The 20,441-nt window shown below is 34.3% G+C and overlaps 2 protein-coding genes across 3 annotated transcripts; both read right to left on the bottom strand.

Moving 5' to 3' along the window:
• Positions 1–74: 74 nt before the first annotated feature.
• LOC124445904 (protein transport protein Sec61 subunit alpha) lies at positions 75–5,314 on the bottom strand. The gene is made up of 15 exons (XM_046996690.1): positions 5,185–5,314; positions 5,019–5,086; positions 4,817–4,882; positions 3,627–3,705; positions 3,479–3,534; positions 3,236–3,311; positions 2,782–2,891; positions 2,491–2,561; positions 2,303–2,385; positions 2,054–2,214; positions 1,634–1,738; positions 1,429–1,521; positions 1,059–1,324; positions 535–605; positions 75–450 (listed from the first exon to the last, which is right to left on the bottom strand). The coding sequence occupies exons 1-15, from the start codon at positions 5,189–5,191 to the stop codon at positions 335–337; spliced, it is 1,428 nt and encodes a 475-aa protein (XP_046852646.1). The 5' UTR covers positions 5,192–5,314; the 3' UTR covers positions 75–334.
• A 486-nt stretch (positions 5,315–5,800) lies between these two features.
• On the bottom strand, positions 5,801–19,816 carry LOC124445903 (protein transport protein Sec24D-like). Of its 2 annotated transcripts, none has more exons than XM_046996688.1 (27): positions 19,539–19,816; positions 19,301–19,457; positions 18,759–18,905; positions 18,077–18,380; positions 17,534–17,790; positions 16,845–16,964; positions 15,958–16,069; positions 15,398–15,525; positions 14,535–14,673; positions 14,131–14,246; positions 13,419–13,543; positions 13,027–13,105; positions 12,732–12,844; positions 12,454–12,547; positions 11,676–11,792; positions 11,377–11,547; positions 11,196–11,292; positions 10,841–10,923; positions 10,667–10,729; positions 9,572–9,710; positions 9,363–9,481; positions 8,727–8,802; positions 8,037–8,140; positions 7,790–7,877; positions 6,893–6,996; positions 6,718–6,807; positions 5,801–6,163 (listed from the first exon to the last, which is right to left on the bottom strand). In XM_046996688.1, the coding sequence occupies exons 1-27, from the start codon at positions 19,547–19,549 to the stop codon at positions 6,020–6,022; spliced, it is 3,297 nt and encodes a 1,098-aa protein (XP_046852644.1). In that variant the 5' UTR covers positions 19,550–19,816; the 3' UTR covers positions 5,801–6,019. The 2 variants fall into 2 exon arrangements, with proteins under 2 accessions (XP_046852644.1, XP_046852645.1); XM_046996689.1 differs by having other exon boundaries at positions 16,845–16,961.
• Between the last annotated feature and the right edge of the window lie 625 nt (positions 19,817–20,441).

The raw sequence follows: 20,441 nt of genomic DNA, 5'->3' as shown, positions 1-20,441 counted from the left end.
ATTTATCAAGAAATGAAAATTATTAGTCAATCCATTGACTATACCAGAAAACACCAAATGAACGAAAGACAGTATTGGTACATCAAATCAAATGAATAAATTTATTAAAATTCCTCACACGAACCGTTGGCTTTACAAGAATTTAAAATGTTTATTCTGTTTGATGCATTAAGAAAAATTTACAGTAGAAACAAGAAACTTATAAAGCCAGAGATCTCGCTTGACATATTTTTCAATGATATTACGTTCGTGCTTATAAAAACACGAACTGCTAGTAGAACGCTGGTAAAAATATTAGCGACCGATTTTATGTTATTCCCACAGTAACAATATGTTAGAAAAGTAAAGTACCAACGCCTCCCATTTCACTTTGTTCCTTAACAAAGATTTCAAAATATTGATAGATGATGGTAACTGCTAATAAAATACCAGTACCTGAACCAATTGCACCTAAAACGACAAAAAAAACGCTAATGTACAGCGACTGAGATGTTTTTGCTACACTATTTTTTCAAGTAATTGCCATGGGCATACCTAAGAAATCTGCCAAAACAGAGAGAGCCCCAATACAGAGACCACCAAAGGCAGCAGCCGTTGGGATGTACCTAAAACATAATTATTGTCAGTTTGACTGTATCATCATAACTCATTAACTCGTCACCAGGACGTCTACACCACTCCAGATTGATCTGACGGCAAAGAAATACACTGCCCCCCCCCGCAGCGGATTTCCTGAAAACGTCATTCTTTCCGAAACGAAATGACCACCCTGTTTAAACTTTGCCGAACGAAAACTGAGTAATGTAAAAGTAGTCTAAGTTAAACAATTTGACATTTCTATAACTTAATAAGCAACAGTAAGCAACAACTATTATCAAAATAAAAGAAATTCGGTCGACAACAAAATAGCTGAACATATACTTAAGCTGGTCAGGTGAATGCTTGACAGGTGTACTATTTAACATGTAGATTCTACACTAGCTTGTCTCTTCATTTTGGACTTTATGAATCTCCTATTTCTTTATGCTCTATACGTTTTACATCAAAAGTATATTCACCTGTTTAACTCATGAATCATAGACTTATCACGATGACCACGCATCACCATTTGTTGTTCTTTTAACTGCTTCGCTACGTCTTTTGCTGAAGAGCCAGATACATCAATCCATGTTTTTGAAAAGAATGCACACGTGCCCAGCATAAAGACAATATACACAACGGCATGAATAGGATCTTGAATCACGTGAGATAACGTTTCAGGGGGGGACATGTAGTAACACATTCCACCGGTAGGATAGGATCGAGCCGGTCCACCATCCGCTTCCTAAAATCAAGGAAAATTTCCAAGAAATTTTTTCAGGTTTCGTGCAAGGTAAAAGTGTAAGATTTCGAAGAATTTAACGATATGAATTTTCAACGTCGACGTACCTCCCACGTTCCAAGTAAATTGACTAAAAAATGTCCGCCAAATTTCGCTGAAAGCATTTGAGAAATGAAATAGATATTGGAGACCAAAGCACTCTATAAAAAGAGAGGTCATTCAACTAAAATTTAAATTCACAGCCACAGATATTGCATACACCAAGTAGCAAGAATAGTGAAAAAAGGTGTTAAATAATAATTGCTAAATTACCTGAAGTATAATAGGGATGTTTGAAGTGTAAAACAACTTGATAGGATAGGAGCTATATTGACCACGATAGCGAGCGGATTTGATTGGTAAATCAACACGGAATCCCTATGTAATTAAAAATATGTAAAAACAACACTTATGTAGCTGTGTAAAGATGTAAAAACAACACCTATGTAGCTGTGTAAAGATGTAAAAACAACACCTATGTAGCTGTGTAAAGATGTAAAAACAACACCTATGTAGCTGTGTAAAGATGTAAAAACAACACCTATATAGCTGTGTAAAGATGTAAAAACAACACCTATATAGCTGTGTAAAGATGTATAAACAACACCTATATAGCTGTGTAAAGATGTAAAAACAACACTTATACAGCTGTGTAAAAAGGAAAAAATAAAAAGCATATTTAGAAGGCAGTACTTGGAAATATATGACAACGGCAAACACGAAGACAGTCGCCATGAGATTCATCAAATTAGGAAGATTTTGACGGTAAAATGCTTCACGCAAGCCACGAACTTTATCAGTTCTCGTTGCCAGCAAATGGAACAAAGCAATGACAGCGCCTTCAAATTCAGTACCTAAAATGGAAGTGTGAAGAGCAGGTAAGCCGTTTGGTAGTCAAAGTGAATCCTAAATGTCAAAAAATAACGTAAAACAATGAGTTACCTCTTCCTGTATTGACAGTCGCCGGACTAAAAGCTTTCCAAACGATTGTCTCGCAAATATTTGTTGCAATAAAGAGAGAAATACTATGGGAGAAAATTTTAAGTAAAAAATGAAATCGCTTTTCAATATTATTGTGTGATGTCAAACAATATAAAGAATAAAAATCAGGTTTGTGAAATAAAACCTACCCAGATCCAAGACCATAACCTTTCTGTAGCAGCTCATCAAGCAACAAAACAATCAACCCAGCACAGAAAAGCTGAGAAATAGAAAAACATTTTTCTTTAGGTGTTTAGTTTCAATGTAAAACAAAACCCGAAGTAAAACAGATGTACTACATTTGCAGCAAATTTCAACCAATCCACAGTTTTTACTCACATCTGTCTCCACTACTGTTATGTTCATGTATTCCAAAGGGACAAAAATATAACAAAAAATACTTTTCAAAAACCTAATATATTTAAAAACAATCCAGTTACCTGAATTATAATGATGAGACAAACACCAGAGCCAAGTTCTGATGGATCACCATACATCCCAGTCATAACATACACAACTGATTGACCAATAGTAATAATCATACCAAATACTATAATACAAAACAGTAATTTTCTGACATATGTTCAAAAAAATAAAAAGCCTTTTCTTAAATTGCATCAGAAAATAAACGACAACACAGGCAAAATAATCTCCTTAAGCAGATCAAACAAATATTGTATCAACCCAATTCGTTCAACTGTTTGAAACAGTACGTATGGATCGAAAATTTTATGAAGTTTCCCACAAGAATAATATTGTTTAATACATAGTTACAAACAATATATTTTATTCTACAATGTATTTTAACTTATGTAATGTATTTTAACTTACTTAACTTATTGTTCATAAATAATGTATAAGAACAGTGGTTAAGCTTGAAAGCTATAAACTTACATTTCTGAGCTCCATTAAACAAAGCACGATCTTTCACTGTGTCCCCAACCTCAATAATCTTTGCTCCTGCCAAGAGCTATGAAAAAAATTACACGTAATTTTGTGTCATTTAATGATGCAAAATCTTAATGGGAAATGTTTGAATTAGCAATTAGTAATTCGGAGATTGCAAACTTATTTCTTGCATATACGTAATTTAAGCCTTAAAAATTTTTTCAAAATTCTATGATCAGCATTTCTCACCTGCATAATAAGACCAGATGTGACAATAGGTGAAATACCAAGTTCCATTAGTGTTCCTGATAAAAATTATTGTTGTCACTTACATCACAGTTATGTCACAGTTAATCACAAGTATTTACAGAAAACTTCTGTTTACATGTTTGCATACCTCTATTTGATGCGAGAATTACACGAATCCAATAAAAAGGATCAGCAGAGTCGGACGACATTATACCAAACAAAGGAATCTTGATAGAAAAATTATAACTACATGAGACATCATGAACATATATTATCAATCAGAGCAGGTGGCAGTTGATTTTTGCGATTTTTAAACAGTAAATCAAGTTCTTATGTGTCCAAATTTGATTTGTTCTATAGTTTTTTATGCTACCCATTTTCCTCTTTTTAAATATGGCAATCTTGGGGATATGGGAGGTGTGCAGACCTAATTTTTTCAGATAATTCAAAATGTGTTACTTTGTTGAAAATTATAGTTTGATGCAGCTCAAGAAAGTAGCCATCTTTCCACACAAAAGGTAATTTAGTCTACTTTATATTATTGATGCCAGACGATTTTGTTATGTTTGCAAATATAGTTGAATTGTAGCTTCACTATAACCAAAACATCCTACTTATGCTAACTAGCTTTAACTTAGAAGGAATGCTAAAAATTTAACACATTTCATATGACTGGCTTAAAAGATGAATTTAAAACACAATCAAATTAGAACTGTTGGTAATTAATCAAAAGGAACAAGAAAAATCATTGAATTGAACAAACAAAGTTGGCATTGTAGATATACACTGAGTGAAATGACAGAAAAAAACATTAAAAAGGACAAATTGTTTGAGTGCCCTTGCCTTGTATAGTTATAAAAAAGGATATTGAGATTGGATATTGAGTTAAATAGCTTCAGAAATTTTTTTTCTTGGCATGAAAATTTAAACAGTTCTAAAATAGGAGATTACTAGACACTAGACAGCATTCAAAAGTACTTTTTTTGATAACAGTTCTTACATTTTACCCTATTTCAAATAAATATACGAAAATGTCAAAATATACTCATTCATTTGTAACATTTGCTTTGTCTTCATCAACAAGATAATTAAAATTTAAAAGCTTTACTTAACATTTTACATTATTTTAAAGCAGTAGTATACTAATGGAAAGACACAGATCATTAAATGGAGATCTGGTATAATTTGTTTTCAATAGTAATAATATAGTTTGTTTGATATGCCTTTACATAAAGAAAATATAAATTTTATAACACTGATGATTCATCATAAGCAATATAAATTGGAAAACATAAAAAGCTAAAATTGTTAAGTGTATTAAAAAAGAAAATAGCACACCTGACAGCAAACCAGGAAAATAAAAAGTGTTATTGCTGTCCACAGTACTTTTTCACGAAACTGTATCTGTAAGAATATATTTTCAAAAGTCAAAACTAAATTTGATATTATGTACTCAGATGGTTGTAGAGATAAAGACAAAGACAACGTTTCAGAAACACAATTCATCATTATATAATGTACGTGAGTGAGTCAAACATACCCTTCTTTCAGGTTTCGCTACTTCAGGAAGAACAGAGATAAAAGGTCGAAGAACCTCTAAAAATTTCACTTAAAATGGAAAAGAACATAAAAATCAAGGCCGATACAATGTGAGTTTTATGAAATTGAACACAAATCTCAAAATAACGGTTAGTATTCAATCTTACATCCCATTTTTAGAGTTTATTAGGTGACAAATTAAGGTATAAGAAATAAAAATATGTTTCAGTTGATCTCCACAAAATCACAAAGTGTCTTCTGTTTATCGCTGGGAATTTTGCATGTGAACAACTGCTACGTCAGCGTAACAAGCCTCGTTTTCACGCAAAGGTGTGTGTTTCCACCTCACTATGCTCTGAATTCTATTTTCCATAAAATTCAACAAGACGATCAAGGCTGGCTCAAGTGGTTCAAGGGTGCTGCTAAACAATTCTCACGTTGGGTCAACACAAAATACCGAAAAATTTGCCCACAACAAAAACTTTTAAGTTTCCACATTTCTCAATCTCCCTAAACGATCAATAGCAAAGGGAACGAAAACACAAAACTTCTGGGTGGTTTAGTTTCCACGTGGTAGAGAAATCAAGAAGCACACCCTTTGACGTCAGCGGTGGTAAATGTGCTAGAGATTCTAACCTAAAAACAGGCGAATAAGAAACTTTAACTCCTGTGATATCTTTTAAAAATTATCAAAATACACAAGAATAGTTCAGAACTGCTCATTTCTAGAAGGGGTAGTCCATGTAGTTGTTTCCAATACCCTAAGAGAACGTACATCGCAAATAAATAAATGCACACACAACGTATTTATTTAACCTTTTTGGTATTTAACTCTAAAGGAATTTTTAAATTATTTTATATAATCTGTATAACGTCATATTTACGTTCTTTTACAATAGTATTATCATCAATATAATATTTTTAGACAAAGATCTTCCCTTGCACCTGACTGTGCGTATTTTGAGCATGTTATGTAAAATGTTTCCAAGGCGCCAATACGCTTTAATTTAGTAGATTCCTGACTTCTTTATGCATAACACAAAGGAAATCAACATAACTCTGGCAACTTGCTGATAGACCTTTGTCTTCGACCAAATAGTGCTTGAACCATGGTTCCATTTTGTCTCGTTGGCGAACAATTGAAATCTAGTAGTAAATAAAAGTAAACATAAATAAGTAAATAAGAAGATATCTGAAAGTAAACAAGTAAATAAGAAGATATCTGAAAGTAAACAAGTAAATAAGAAGATATCTGAAAGTAAACAAGTAAATAAGAAGACATCTGAAAGTAAACAAGTAAATAAAAAGATATTAAATACTACAATACAGCGCGGTTATTTTTTATGCAACAAAAAGGCAAAAACCGATCGTCTCGGTTTTAAGTTTCTGTTTAACTTATAGTTCAACTGTTGCAAAACGCTCTCCTCATTGCAGGGGGAAATTTTTCAAAATTCTTTACCATCAAAACCGCACGAAAAGAGTCTCATTTAGAAATATTCAAAGAAAGATGACAAGAAACGAGTTTACAGTAAACAGACAGAGCCAGTGCAGTGCATTAGCTACATGGTAATATATCGCACACATAAAACAAGTAAACGTTGGCTTGCAGTGAATTGTGCAAGTTTATAACCGTCATATTCATAATTAAGTTGGTAAATTCATGCTGTTTTCCTTTTTGAAAAAAAGGGCCGAAACTTCACCTTCATGTATCTGTTCCTTTCGTTATGGATTTCTGCAACAATTCCGCGTAAACGCCTAGACATTGGAGTGTCTACATCTGGCAAACTTGTCTAAAAATAAATGTTTAAATTTGTCAATAAAAAAGATAACCATTAATATTCGTAGGAATAATTGTAGAATTAATAAAAAACTTACCATTTCAATGTCGACATGGCCAATAGTTCCTACAGCAAAGACTTGTTGAAGCCATTCTGGACTGACATGTAGACCAATCCACAAGAACAAAATAATACCGTTCTCTACGTAGATGAAAAAAACGGATTACAATCAATACCAGAGATGGATTTAAGGGAGGGCTGCGGGAGGGGTTGAGCACCCCCTTAGCCTTGGCTAGAAAGGGTGAAGGGAGGTGCAATTTTCCCAACAAAATATTAATACACCAACCAATTAAGCTAAAGCAACTATCAAACCACACATTTCCCAGAGTCTCAAGTCAAACACACAAAAAATCTGACATGTGAATGAATTGCCACACCCTCAAAGGAACCACCAAAATCTAATCCAAACAAGACTAACAGCACGGCATCTTTTAAAAACTAGAGCACTCCCCCTCCTTAGACTAACAGCACGACATCTTTTAAAAACTAGAGCACTCCCCCTTCCTAGACTAACAGCACGAGATCTTTTAAAAACTAGAGCAGTCCCCTCCCTAGACTAACAGCACGACATCTTTTAAAAACTAGAGCACTCCCCTCCTTAGACTAACAGCACGACATCTTTTAGAAACTAGAGCAGTCCCCCTCCCTAGACTAACAGCACGACATCTATTAAAAACTAGAGCAGTCCCCTCCTTAGACTAACAGCACGACATCTTTTAAAAACTAGAGCAGTCCCCCTCCCTACAAAATCATCCTGGATTCATCTCTGGTTTTGACACATTATCAACAGAACGAAATGAACACCACAGTTTAGCATACACTATAATAATACGATAGTGGGATATAAAATACAATTACTCTCAATCTTCTAAAATAGCATTAGTATAACGCACACCACATTGAAATTAACTACATGCACGCTGCCTACACTCACCTAGCAAATATACGCCATTTTCCTTCATCCTTTCCTCGGAGCAACGAATTTGTGGAGGAATGTTTGTGTCATTCACATTTACATCATGCTAGAAACAAAAACAAAGTCTTTAAAACATGACTTAAGATCATCTTTAATATAATACATTAGGCCATCTTTAATACAAGGTCTGAGCTCTAAACATATTTTTAAAGAACTTCATTACCAAAACATGAACTGAGTAGGTACGTAGGTAAAAAAAACATACCACAGGAATAAGACGAGGGTAGAAATACGCGACAGTGGATGAAATGTCCATTCCAAGAACTGTCTGCATCAACCAACTACGATCATCTGAACTCATTTCAGACCCTATATGAAGAAAAAGCACATATCGTATATTTACGAAAATGCAAATGATATAATGGTAAAAACATCCTTTCAAATTCAAAGGAATACATATACGTATGTTATTTATATGTATTACGTAAGGAAAATATTTTCACGTGGTCTCAAAAGTGGCCCGAGGCCGAAGGAGGCTTTTGAGACCGAGTGAAAATATTTTTTAAGTAAGGTAAATAAAATATTTATTTTTTATTTTTATTATGAAGTAATTCGCGTTGTAAAATGGCCGATGGCCCGATGCAACCTAATGTTGAGCCTAAAATTGGATTGTTCTCTTCAAACTTTGCTTTGTCTGGATTGTAAAATTCACTCCTGCTAAGATAACTTTCATGTGAATACTCTTTGCCTACTCGTTCACCAATTTAAATCACTTTTAAATCAATTCTAAAAATTCACATTTACCTTCGTAAACAAATACATTGCGAAAAAAATATCGCTTGTGCCCACGGGCAGATATCGTAAAAAGCTGCCCGCTCAAGCAGCAAATCAAATTGCTGGAAATCAAAAAAATATCACTTTGGACCGCTAAATAAAGAATAAATTATGTTATTACCTCCAATCAAAGCATCGCTCTTCAGGATAGAGTTGGTATACAGTGGAAGTAATTTCATGCACTCCGGTAAGATCAACTATGTAAAAAAATTTGATAACATTTAGTGAAATAGAAATTGTAAAAAATCAGAATTCGAAAACAGCAATTATCAATCAAGAGAGAAAACATACATATCTTTAAAGCACTTATTTCGTTCATTTTTTTGAAGTGAATGAACACGAAAATACGTATGTAAGCCCATGGATGGATTCAGGATGACCTGGGTGGGGTGGTGGCGCCAGTCAGTCGGTCTAGTTTGGATTTGATTTCAGTGGCTTGTTTAAGGGTGTTTTTATGTGATTCTAGCCATGGCTAGGGAGGCACGTCCCCTCACCCACACTCCTCATATAATCCATCCCTATTCAAGCTAAATTAAAAATTTGGGCTAGCTTCGCCACCTCTTCAAAGCATTATATGTACCCACTTTATATGCTTTTCATGAACTGATATTTACGGTGAGCGTTAAACTGATTTATATAATTACAGAAGAGCCCAGAGTTATACATCCGACTGGGTGAATGTCTTTTTATTTGCTCGTTATTCTCTTGAGCAATAAATGAAAACCATTTTTCTTCATTTGTGGATATTTATACATACTTGTCCAGCAGATGAGGGTGCTGCACAATTCTGTCGGTAACAAGCAAGTACAGACGCAGCTTGATTAACAATATTCTCGCGTATCGTTTTAGGAACTGATGTTGTCACCTCTTTTATGGCTACAAAAAAACAAGTAGAATATATTTTGAGAAAAGACATGGTACTAAAACTGAAATAACGAATGGTTTATACATTGGTGGCTTTCTTACCACGTTTTGCAACGTAATTAGCAAACGTGTCCATTTCACAACATCGAAAGAGATCTGTGAGTTGCGAGCAAGTTGAGAGGGCAAGATTATGAATCCGCAGACGTCGTTGACCACCAACACTTGTATACAAAAGAGCACACTACAAGATAAAAATCTCATGAGAAGTGGAAATATATAAGTATACAAAATGTTTTATCAAACAAACACTTCAGACTTTTCAGTAGATTCAAGTATTTTAAACAATTTTTAAATGCAAGGAATGATTGATATTCAAGTTACTTTTTCACGACGACAAAACATTTAAACCAATACGTTGATTTTGTCGTGTAAATTACTTCGGTAAAATTTTCTCGCTACCTTTTAAAAGCAAGTAATCGCATTACAGATTACTTCAGTGTATAACTTAACCTTTAATTACACAATAAGTAACACGTTTATGCAATAACGAGTATTTACATCACTGCATTACATCATATTGACAACGCAGAATTTGATTTCACGGCATATCAGAGTAATCCCACGTGATAGTATAGTGATCTTACGGTATATCACAGTAATCCCACGTGATAGTATAGTGATCTTACGGTATATCACAGTAATCCTACGTGATAGTATAGTGATCTTACGATATATCACAGTCATCCCACGTGATAATATAATGATGACTCCGTACGGTATATCACAAAGTAACATCCTAAAATTATAGTGATAGTGATACTTACGGTATCATCACAGTAATCGATGATACAGTAACGTGATAATATAGTGATTCTACGGTATATCAAAGCGATTCCGTGATATATCGTAGTGAGTTCACGGTTACTATATCGCACCAATTCACGGTATATCACAGTGATCCCAGGTGTTATTATAGTGACTCCACGGTATATCATAGTGATTCCATGGTATATCAAATGGAGTCCGCGGTATATTACAGTGACTCAAGAGTAAATCATAGTGATCCTACGATATTGCATAGTAACCCTATGATATACCTTACAGGGCATTGTTTGAGTCATCATTATTTCCTCCAGATAGTAAGTAACATCAACCAAAACTATTCCAACAACTCATAATTAAAAAGAAACAGTTTACCTGCAAGTAGGCGACACTGTCTTCTGCAAGTTTATCATCGTGTTTGATTTCAATTATAATTGACTATGTACAAAAAAATACCACATATGTTCAACATACAAAGCTCTGAATTTCTGCTTTTAGCAACATTCAACGTTATATTAACATCAATAAATGAAGGACTCGTTAACTTACCGTACGAGAATTGACCAACGCAAGCTCCACATCAGTTGTATTGTTCATGTTGAAATTACCATAAAATTCACAAGGCCGAAGACCTGAAGATAAACCAAAAAGGTAAAGGATTGTTATGTTTCATGTCAACTACATCAACTACCAGACATTGGGAGACGAACATTAATTTTTCGGAATACTTTAAATAACATGCGGCTAAATCGCGTACGAAAAATTTAGTTAGAAAAAAAATGTTTTTCAATCTAAAATAAAAACCTTTTTTAAAATCGTCACACATACACATTTTTATTTGCACCGGTCTTACAAAGTTAAACGTATCAATTTATGTATCAATTGATACATAAATTCATCTTACCCGCGCTAGTTCTTAATCTCATGATGGTGTCAAGTCCGACATTCCGTTCGATATTTTCAATCAAATCTTGCAGAAACTGTTCCCCATGCGTACTTTCCTAAAAGTTAATGACATCTGTCAAAAGTACATGTATACATCCACATTTCTATCTGCGCTTGATACAAAAACGGTAATAATTTACCTTAAAATAGCTGTATCTGTACAATTGTCCACCAGTAATTGAAGTCAAAGCACCAATGGTAGCGACATCGATATATGAATTGGGAAAAAGAAAGAGATCGATTGCAACTCCAGATTCCACACAACTCTTTGCTAGTTTCTCATAGAAGTTAGTTTGGGGACACAAAATTGTCTGAACAAAAATAAGCACAACATTAGCAGCAGAATGCAACTATAATACCAGGTGTACAACTAAATTGCTTGTGCTCCAAATCGATTCATCGCCCTTGTGTGAATAAGTTATAATTGATGCGTACGTACTTTTTCCTTGTCTGATGACAGTAATTTCCTGTCTTCTCTATTTTTCAATTTGCCAGGAGCTTCAGATACAGGTAACGTAGTATGAAATACTAGTAGCTTGCCAGAAATACCTGCAGACTTTAAGAAAAGACTTTGGTTTACTGAGGAAATATCATTGGGCAAAGTGCCCAAAGTGCAAAGTTCCACGATAGAGACATTCACAAATCTGTGGCGATTATGGTCAATGTGTTAAACTCCATGAAAAAGGCATTCACAAAACTGTGGCGATTATGGTCAATGTGTTAAACTCCATGAAAAAGACATTCACAAATCTGTGGCGATTATGGTCAGTGTTAAAATCCATGTTCACAAATCTGTGGCGATTATGGTCAATGTGTTAAACTCCATGAAAAGACATTCACAAATTATGGTCAATGTGTTAAACTCCATGAAAAGACATTCACAAATCTGATTATGGTCAATGTGTTAAACTCCATGAAAAAGACATTCACAAAACTGTGGCGATTATGGTCAATGTGTTAAACTCCATGAAAAAGACATTCACAAAACTGTGGCGATTATGGTCAATGTGTTAAACTCCATGAAAAAGACATTCACAAAACTGTGGCGATTATGGTCAATGTGTTACACTCGATAATGAAGACATTCATATAACTGTAGTAACTATGGTCAATGAGGTATACAACATGATATGTAAATCTACATTCACAAAACAAGAGGATTATGCATCGAGCTAAATGTCATATTTTATCAAATAGTATGCAAGTATTCCATTTACCTGTAATGCATCAAGTCCAGCTTGTACAACTGGAGCTAAAACAATTTCGGTTTCTCTTGTTTCGGCAAACATTATTGATATTTGTTCCATCAAACTAAACAAAACATGCGCATTATGGTCAGTCGAAAAATAAAATTACCACAACTCGAGTGTAAAGATGCGGAGTGTTAAAATATCTCAACAAACAAATGTTTAATCCGAAGTCTGTACCTCTACTTTCTATACGTTCCAGGTTTGTGAATATTGATTATAAATATTGCTAAAATCTCTTCTCGTACCTTTCAATAACCGTTTTGGAATCCTTTGCGTCAACCAAAAATCCATCAAGTAGAGGCACAAACACGTCATTAACATCTGATACAATCATCATTTGAGGCTGCGCAAGATTTGACTATGAAAACGAAACAACAATGTTGTCAAAAGTATTTATGAGACACACATAAGTTTTGCACAAATTGTTAATCGATGCCAGTTCGAATAGACATAACACTTTAAAAATCCATAACTCGATAACATAGTCTATAACCTGGTCTGAGTCAACCAATTACAGCATGTATACATCATATGTCTCACCTTGACATTGTAGAAATGTAACGTAGAGTTGTAGGTCACGAAGCCAACTTTGATGGAAGATGACGTTTGTCCGGGTTCTCTGTAATGAAGTTCAAACCACGTAGTACATACAATGATGACAATTTCCGGGTGTAACAACTTTTTATTTATTTGGAAATACAAGGGAATGTTTGCTGGAAATCTTAATAGCGATATCTCCTGACTGTTTAAAACATATTTAAAGTTGCCTTCATTGAACGAAAATGAAACTTCGGTATTTCTAAATTAAGTCTTCCTTTACTTGATTATAAAGATCGAAGCGTAAAATCGAAGCTTGATCGTTTATAATAAATTTTCAAAGGACTTTGTACAACCGACCTTGTGAGATAAAAAATGTAGTTTAAACATCTTACTTTGGCAATCTTTCCAACAAAGCAGGAATTTCTCGAACTAATATACGTAACATTCCTGATTGGATACTCTGATATGACGCCTCGATCATGAATATATAAGCTGGTGGTTGCGTCGGTTTTTGATTCTAACATATAAAAAAATAAAAAATGCGTGAAACTATTGCTGCTATCTTATTTTAATTTGGGAATTTTCACATAGTCGCAAAAAGAGTTAAACTTTTGCAAGGTCAAAGGCGCACACCAGGGGAATGTACGGGGGAGGGGGTGCAGTCCAAGCTTATGTGAAATATATATTAAAAGTCAGTCTAGAAACTGGCAGAGGACGAAATTACTCAGTCTGACTAAAATTGTGGGGTTTTTTATAAAATAAAGACAGTAGAAAAGTCGGGCCCGCAGCGTGAAACCCAGTATTATTCTTTAGATGCGCGCCCCTGCTCCAGAGGAAGGATTTCATGTTATGAAAAACAGTAGAATGATGTCACGTCACTCCCAGCTACACGAATCATGTTGCCCGAATTTACATTAGTTTCCAAGTGCCAATCAGCATCATGTAATCTTGTCATTTGATACAAACATGTGATAAATTCAAGTGTTCAACTTTGAAACTTCCTCACAAAACCTCTTTTAAGGGAGCCTTATTCACGGGTGGTACCCGTGTAACTGAAGCTTTTTTGTAACTCTGTATTTTAAGCGGTAGCTAAAAATTGCTCACCTTACAGTAGTCTGTTGTTGCAAGAAATTCGTACGAGCCTAAACATAACTCTGGACGCTGATACATGTCCACCCTCAATCCTTGATGGTCCAAATGGGAAAAATATTCCTGTGGAACTGAAAGAACGACAAAAATCTCAAACAATATACCTGACAGTGAAAATATCCATCATTTATAAGACCGCGCGTCTAAGAGATGGAGAAATGTTTCAAAACTCAAACATTTTGCAATCACAAAATATTAAAATGTTTAAGTGGTGCTGAGTCGATAAGTGAATGAAAAATCATCGAAAATTGCTTCTAAAGAGAAATTGAAACGTAAAGAAAATCTTACCTTTTCACTTGTTTAAAAATAATTTTTCAGATACAGTGTAAACATCCTACACGGACAGATGCTATGCATACCTTCTGAAGAATAATTGCAAATGTTACAGACAAATCTTCTTCCACCATCGATAAACTGCATAAAAGGATTCATATATGCTTTACAGCGATTACACCTAACCGGACCGTTGACGCCATGATTAACCAACTGAAGAGGATTCTATGAAAAGAAAACATATTTCTGGTCAAAATATGATATTACGGTATTTCCAAATGAAGTCTAGAAAATTGATCAATTGTCTGGTTTAGGGGCGCAGATATGGTATGCTAAATTTACACAAAAATAAGATCTTGTATATTGTAGGTGCTTTTTCGAAGTATTTCACACACTTTGCACAAGTAGAGGGGTAGAAATTTTCCAATTGCCAAAACTTCAATGCTTGATTATGTTGCGCCCATAGGTGCATTATTGTGCAGAATTTTAGTGTTGGAATTTATTTCAACAGTTAAATAACTTAAATTTCAAGAATCTTGAAAGCTGACATCTTTGCTTAGCATTATGACAGGCACTGGGTTAATTTCTAGTTTACCTAACATCAGGTTAATTTAAAAGCTATCACGTGGAAATCATACCGTATCTATAGAAACCTAACTATCACGTGGACATCGCACGGCATCAATAGAAACAGTACTATCACGTTGACAACGTAACTGCCATATCTATGGCCCCATTTAAACTATACCGGATTGCTATCGTAGCAGGTTGAATATTCTTTATATTAAAAGACAGTGAAATTGTTCAACGTCAGAAACACATCAAATAGACTAAATCTATCAGCTTAGTAAGGTTTACTCCGAACAGTTAACCCTTTAAAGCAAATGAAGATTCGTGATGAGCAAATCCGGTATAGTGTAAACGCAGCCTATATATAGCTTCTTCCTACCTCGTCTTGTAATGATTCGGCGAATGGCGAAAGAGATACAGCAAAAGGAACGCCCGATGCCTTCAAAACATCTTGATTGTTGGGTACATTGTACAGAGTAGATCGAATGTATTGAGGACTGCAATTTCCTAAAGGATAAGTCTCAAGTTATTGTCTCAATTATAAATGGACGATAAAATACTTAATACTTTAATAGCAACGAACTCCTCGTAAGCAAAATTCACGAATCAGTAGCAAAAAACATGCGAGGAAATATTTAGACAGCCTAAGAGGTTATCCTTAATTTTTTTGAAAATTGATAAAAACACAGTCATATAAAGTACATATAAAGTCCAAAAAATCTTCATTATGGTTCTTAAAACAGTAAATTTTAAAGTTTTAAAGTTAACACCATCCCCTACCCAATCAACGTAAAAACAAGAACAGAATAATCTAGAATACGGAAAAGGAAAAGCTATGAAACAATTACCCGTTGGGGGTTACGCTTTGGCAGCCGAAATTTCGTGAAAAAATCATTAAAATAAAATATAAAAGCAGAGAAAGTTCATTCTATCACTTACCATCATCACGAATAACGCATTTTGTAGTAACGAGTGGTGGTACTCTGCCACGTATACTTGTGTTAAATGCTGCGTCATTGAAATTATTTTGATCATCTTTCATTACTTGAATCTACCCATTAAAGCAATATACAGCGTATCTTAACATGAAAATGTAACCATCGGAAATTTTACAAATTTTTAATGTTTAACAACGAAAGAGAAAATTTAAAACTCTCTTAGACAGTAAAATTTCATCTTTGAAACACTCTCAGACAGTAAAATTTCATCTTTGAAACATTCTTAGACAGTAAAATTTCATCTTTGAAACATTCTTAGACAGTAAAATTTCATCTTTGAAACATTCTTAGACAGTAAAATTTCATCTTTGAAACATTCTTAGACAGTAAAATTTCATCTTTGAAACATTCTTAGACAGTAAAATCTTTGAAACATTCTTAGACAGTCATCTTTGAAACATTCTTAGACAGTAAAATTTCATCTTTGAAACATTCTTAGACAGTAAAATTTCATCTTTGAAACATTCTTAGACAGTAAAATTTCATCTTTGAAACATTCTTAGACAGTAAAATTTCATCTTTGAAACATTCTTAGACAGTAAAATTTCATCTTTGAAACATTCTTAGACAGTAAAATTTCATCTTTGAAACATTCTTAGACAGTAAAATTTCATCTTTGAAACATTCCTAGACAGTAAAATTTCATCTTTGAAACATTCTTAGACAGTAAAATTTCATCTTTGAAACATTCTTAGACAGTAAAATTTCATCTTTGAAACATTCTTAGACAGTAAACTTTCATCTTTGAAACACATGAAATTAGGAATTTCATGGAAAAGAAATCTGATTTCATCATTTTATGATGATTATTCATAATGATATACATACAGGACTGGGTATTTGATCCGGATCAATTCTTCTTGATGAATTCATTCCCATTCCTCCAGAGGGCATAGGTCGAGTATGTCCAGGTCCTGGACCATAACCTGGCATATTATGGTTGGGCTGCTTTACAAAATGGAAAATTCAAATTTTACTGTTTTGATGATAACAAGGCAAACTACTTACTTGTACATAGTTGAATGTAGTTTGATTCAAAATAGTCCTCATTACATGCAGGATTATTATAGGTACACACGTACATGCCTGTATTTACTCGGGAATAGTGAGTTGGTCAGTATTGCATTGGAATCTGGACTATTATTTAGTGTGGACAATGTGGCATAATCAATGTTATACATTTTTAAAAATTTTACTCTAAAAGAACACAAAATAACAGTGAGAAGCACTTGGAAACATCATTCTAACACTAAAACTAAATTTACAGTTTCTGAGCACAAACAAAAACCATTATAATAGCATTATCAGGGTCATAATGTGGTGGTAGGCATCTATTTGAGACAGGGTACACACTTAATGGGGAAGAGAATCATCTAACACAAACTCATGTTGCAACAAGGGGAGGGGTAATTATTAAAAAGTGGAGTTTATATTATATATAAACACCAAGTTGCAGCATTTACAACAGATAATTGATGCATGACACTCGACCTAAATCTGATGTAATTTAATATTACCTGACTATTTGCACCTGCCATTGGTGGCATAGGTCCTGATAAATTCATTGCAGGTTGAGCAGTTGGAGATGGATAAGTAGGAAGACCTGGACTGCTTGGCATTGTTGTCATGCCAGGATTGGTCATTGGGGGACGTTGAAAAGTCTGTGTGGGAGGAATTTGTGAGTGTGGACGTATACCTCTGGGCTGACCTGGGGCATGACCAGGCATCCGGGATCCGGAAGATCCAATGGAACTCATATTTGGTTGTGGTGAACCTAGGATAAAAATGTATTTCAGTCGCGCATATATCACTCAAAGAAAAACTTTTTAAAACCACCAGTCCTTTTTGCAGTGATGGTTTCATTTGTAGGGTACAGGGGTTTGCACCCCATGTGCAACTTTTGGAATGGACCCCGTCCATGCTTTTTCACCAGGGAATTTTGTTTTGTCCTGCAGCAATAGCCGAGGCAATATATTATTCAAAGCGGTATCTAAGCTTCTGACCACACTCCTGTCTTTGATTTACAATTATTCAATTATTCAATTATTTATAATATCTACCTTGCATGGAGTTAACCATACCAGGAAATTGTTGAGGAACTGAAGAGGCAGTACCAGGAATACCACCATGAAAAACAGGACCGGGAGGTCTTATTGAAGGTTGATAAACACTAGTAGACATTCTTGGTGCTGGCTGATGTAGTGGCATTTGCTGTTCACTCCTGTAGTTTCCTGACATTCCAACACGAGGCAATGGTGAATTAGATTGTTGAGGATGCATGCCTGGTACACCTGGACGGCTTCCTTGTGGCAAATTATGTTGACCACTATTGATCTGTAGATTTCCCATTGATTTTTCAAGAATCTATATAAAATAAAAAAAATTCAAAAATTGAAATTGTATAAGACGCATCAAAAAAATCAGCCAATTTCTAAATGCTCAGAAAGCTCCCGTTTTGTTGAAAATTCTCAAAATGTACTCATATATAAATATTTAAGCATTATCTGTTTCATGTAACATTAAAATTTATCTTAAAAAGTGAGAGAGTGGTTTGTTATAGCCTCAATTTTACTCGCTTGTGCATTGTATTGAAATTTTAGAAAATTTGGTAAACATGAAGTGCAACTTGAGTGATTTTTTCAACAACACTCACTTTATTGTAAATTTTATGAGTTTTGTGTATGAAATATCAATTTTAAATTGACTAATGAAAGAAAACATAATTATTCAAAAATAAGAAACCTGAGATGGAATTCCAGTTGACTGATGTTGAGTGAAATTAGGCCCTAAAGATGGCCTTTGAATCATTGATGGGTGCATTTGTGTGTGTGGCTGCATTTGTGAGGGTGTCTGTTGTTGAATCATTGGTCGTTGAATTCCATGAACATCCTATTTAAGTAAATAGTTTATATTCATTAATGCCTTTAGAGACGTGAATATACATGGAACAATAAATGCATCTCACATCTCAAACTATTACATTTATTCTTGCTAAAAACATCTCACAGTACGAACTAGTTCACTGTTTTGTGTTATAATTGTCCAGCACTTTGATACATTGCATAATATGAAATAGAATTAAATCTCTTGAGTGGTAAACAGAAATACTAATGTGCTACATTTTCAATGAAGTTGTTAGCAGAACTGTGTAGTAGCAAATTTTAACACAGTGAAAAAACTAATATTTTGTATCTGAAACAAAACTTCATATCTTATTCACATATCAGAGAAAGAACAACATTAAAACACATCCTGATAATACTTCTACATCTATACACGAATACCTTCATCTGAGGTATCTGAGGTTGCTGTTGAAAATTGCCTAAATGGCCTCTTGCTTGATTTTGATGACCATAACCTGGGAACATGTGCGAATCACTACCATTCACCATACCAGAAGACTGCGGTTGAAAGTATGGACGTTGATTTCTTGGCGACGCACTAATAAACGAGAAACTCGTTTCAAATTTTTGTACATTTTAACATGATATTCAAGAAACATAACAACGTTTCATAAATCACCTGAACGCCATCTTTAAATCTTTGGTACTGAATTATCAGTGAGTCAGACCAGTGAAGAATCAATATTTAAAGATACTTTAACACTTTCCAAAAACGTAGATAATCCGAAAGAACTTGTTAACAATATAACAAAGTTACGCGCTTTTTGAAGCACGTGAAAACTATCTAATTATTTTTCAGGAAAAGTAGTGAAAAAACAGAAAACAGTGACAATGCCACGTAGTTGTACAGGCCATTGTTACCAAGCTCCCGGATGATTCTTCTTTCGTTTGTGTTTTTGTCATTATAAATTATTTTTGTTGAGAAACCGATTACAAATAGTATTGCGGGCCCATGTGGCGATTCTGGCGAATGACGTCGTTGCCATTGTGATGTGTCGCCCCCCTTGGTGTCGACAATGTCGCCAGGGTATGTTGCTCTATCGATGGCTGAAATTTTCACATATGTAAACATGGAATTTGTGAAATATGGCTAGGTGTCGTAAAATAGCCTTTAATTCGAATTTATATTTTGGTTTTCTTTTAACATTTTGTTTGGTCAACTACAAAGTACAAATGACCCAACGATCCTTATTGCTGCGGAGCGATTGAGTTACTAAACGAAGCAGCAGTCTAATTTGTGCACACTTTTTCTCTAAATCCACGCCCGTAAAAGTTTTGCTTGCAAATTTTACTTTAAATATGAATTGTCGAATCAAGAAAAGAGCTGCAAATAACTTTAACATCAATGTCAATGTCAAACCAGTAGAAAATAGCATAATAAACTATGGTTGTAGATTTATTTTTATGATTGATAGCAGCACAATGATCTCTGAAGACATATATGCAAACAAAAAGGTAAAAAGATAATTTTGGTTCTTTGGCCTATAAAATTTTCCCCCTTTCAATTTTTCTATGGTCAAAT

The sequence above is a fragment of the Xenia sp. Carnegie-2017 genome, unplaced genomic scaffold (genome assembly GCF_021976095.1).
Source record: "Xenia sp. Carnegie-2017 unplaced genomic scaffold, XeniaSp_v1 HiC_scaffold_22, whole genome shotgun sequence".
NCBI lineage: Eukaryota > Metazoa > Cnidaria > Anthozoa > Malacalcyonacea > Xeniidae > Xenia > Xenia sp. Carnegie-2017.
This window is presented reverse-complemented; position numbering and strand designations above follow the sequence as displayed.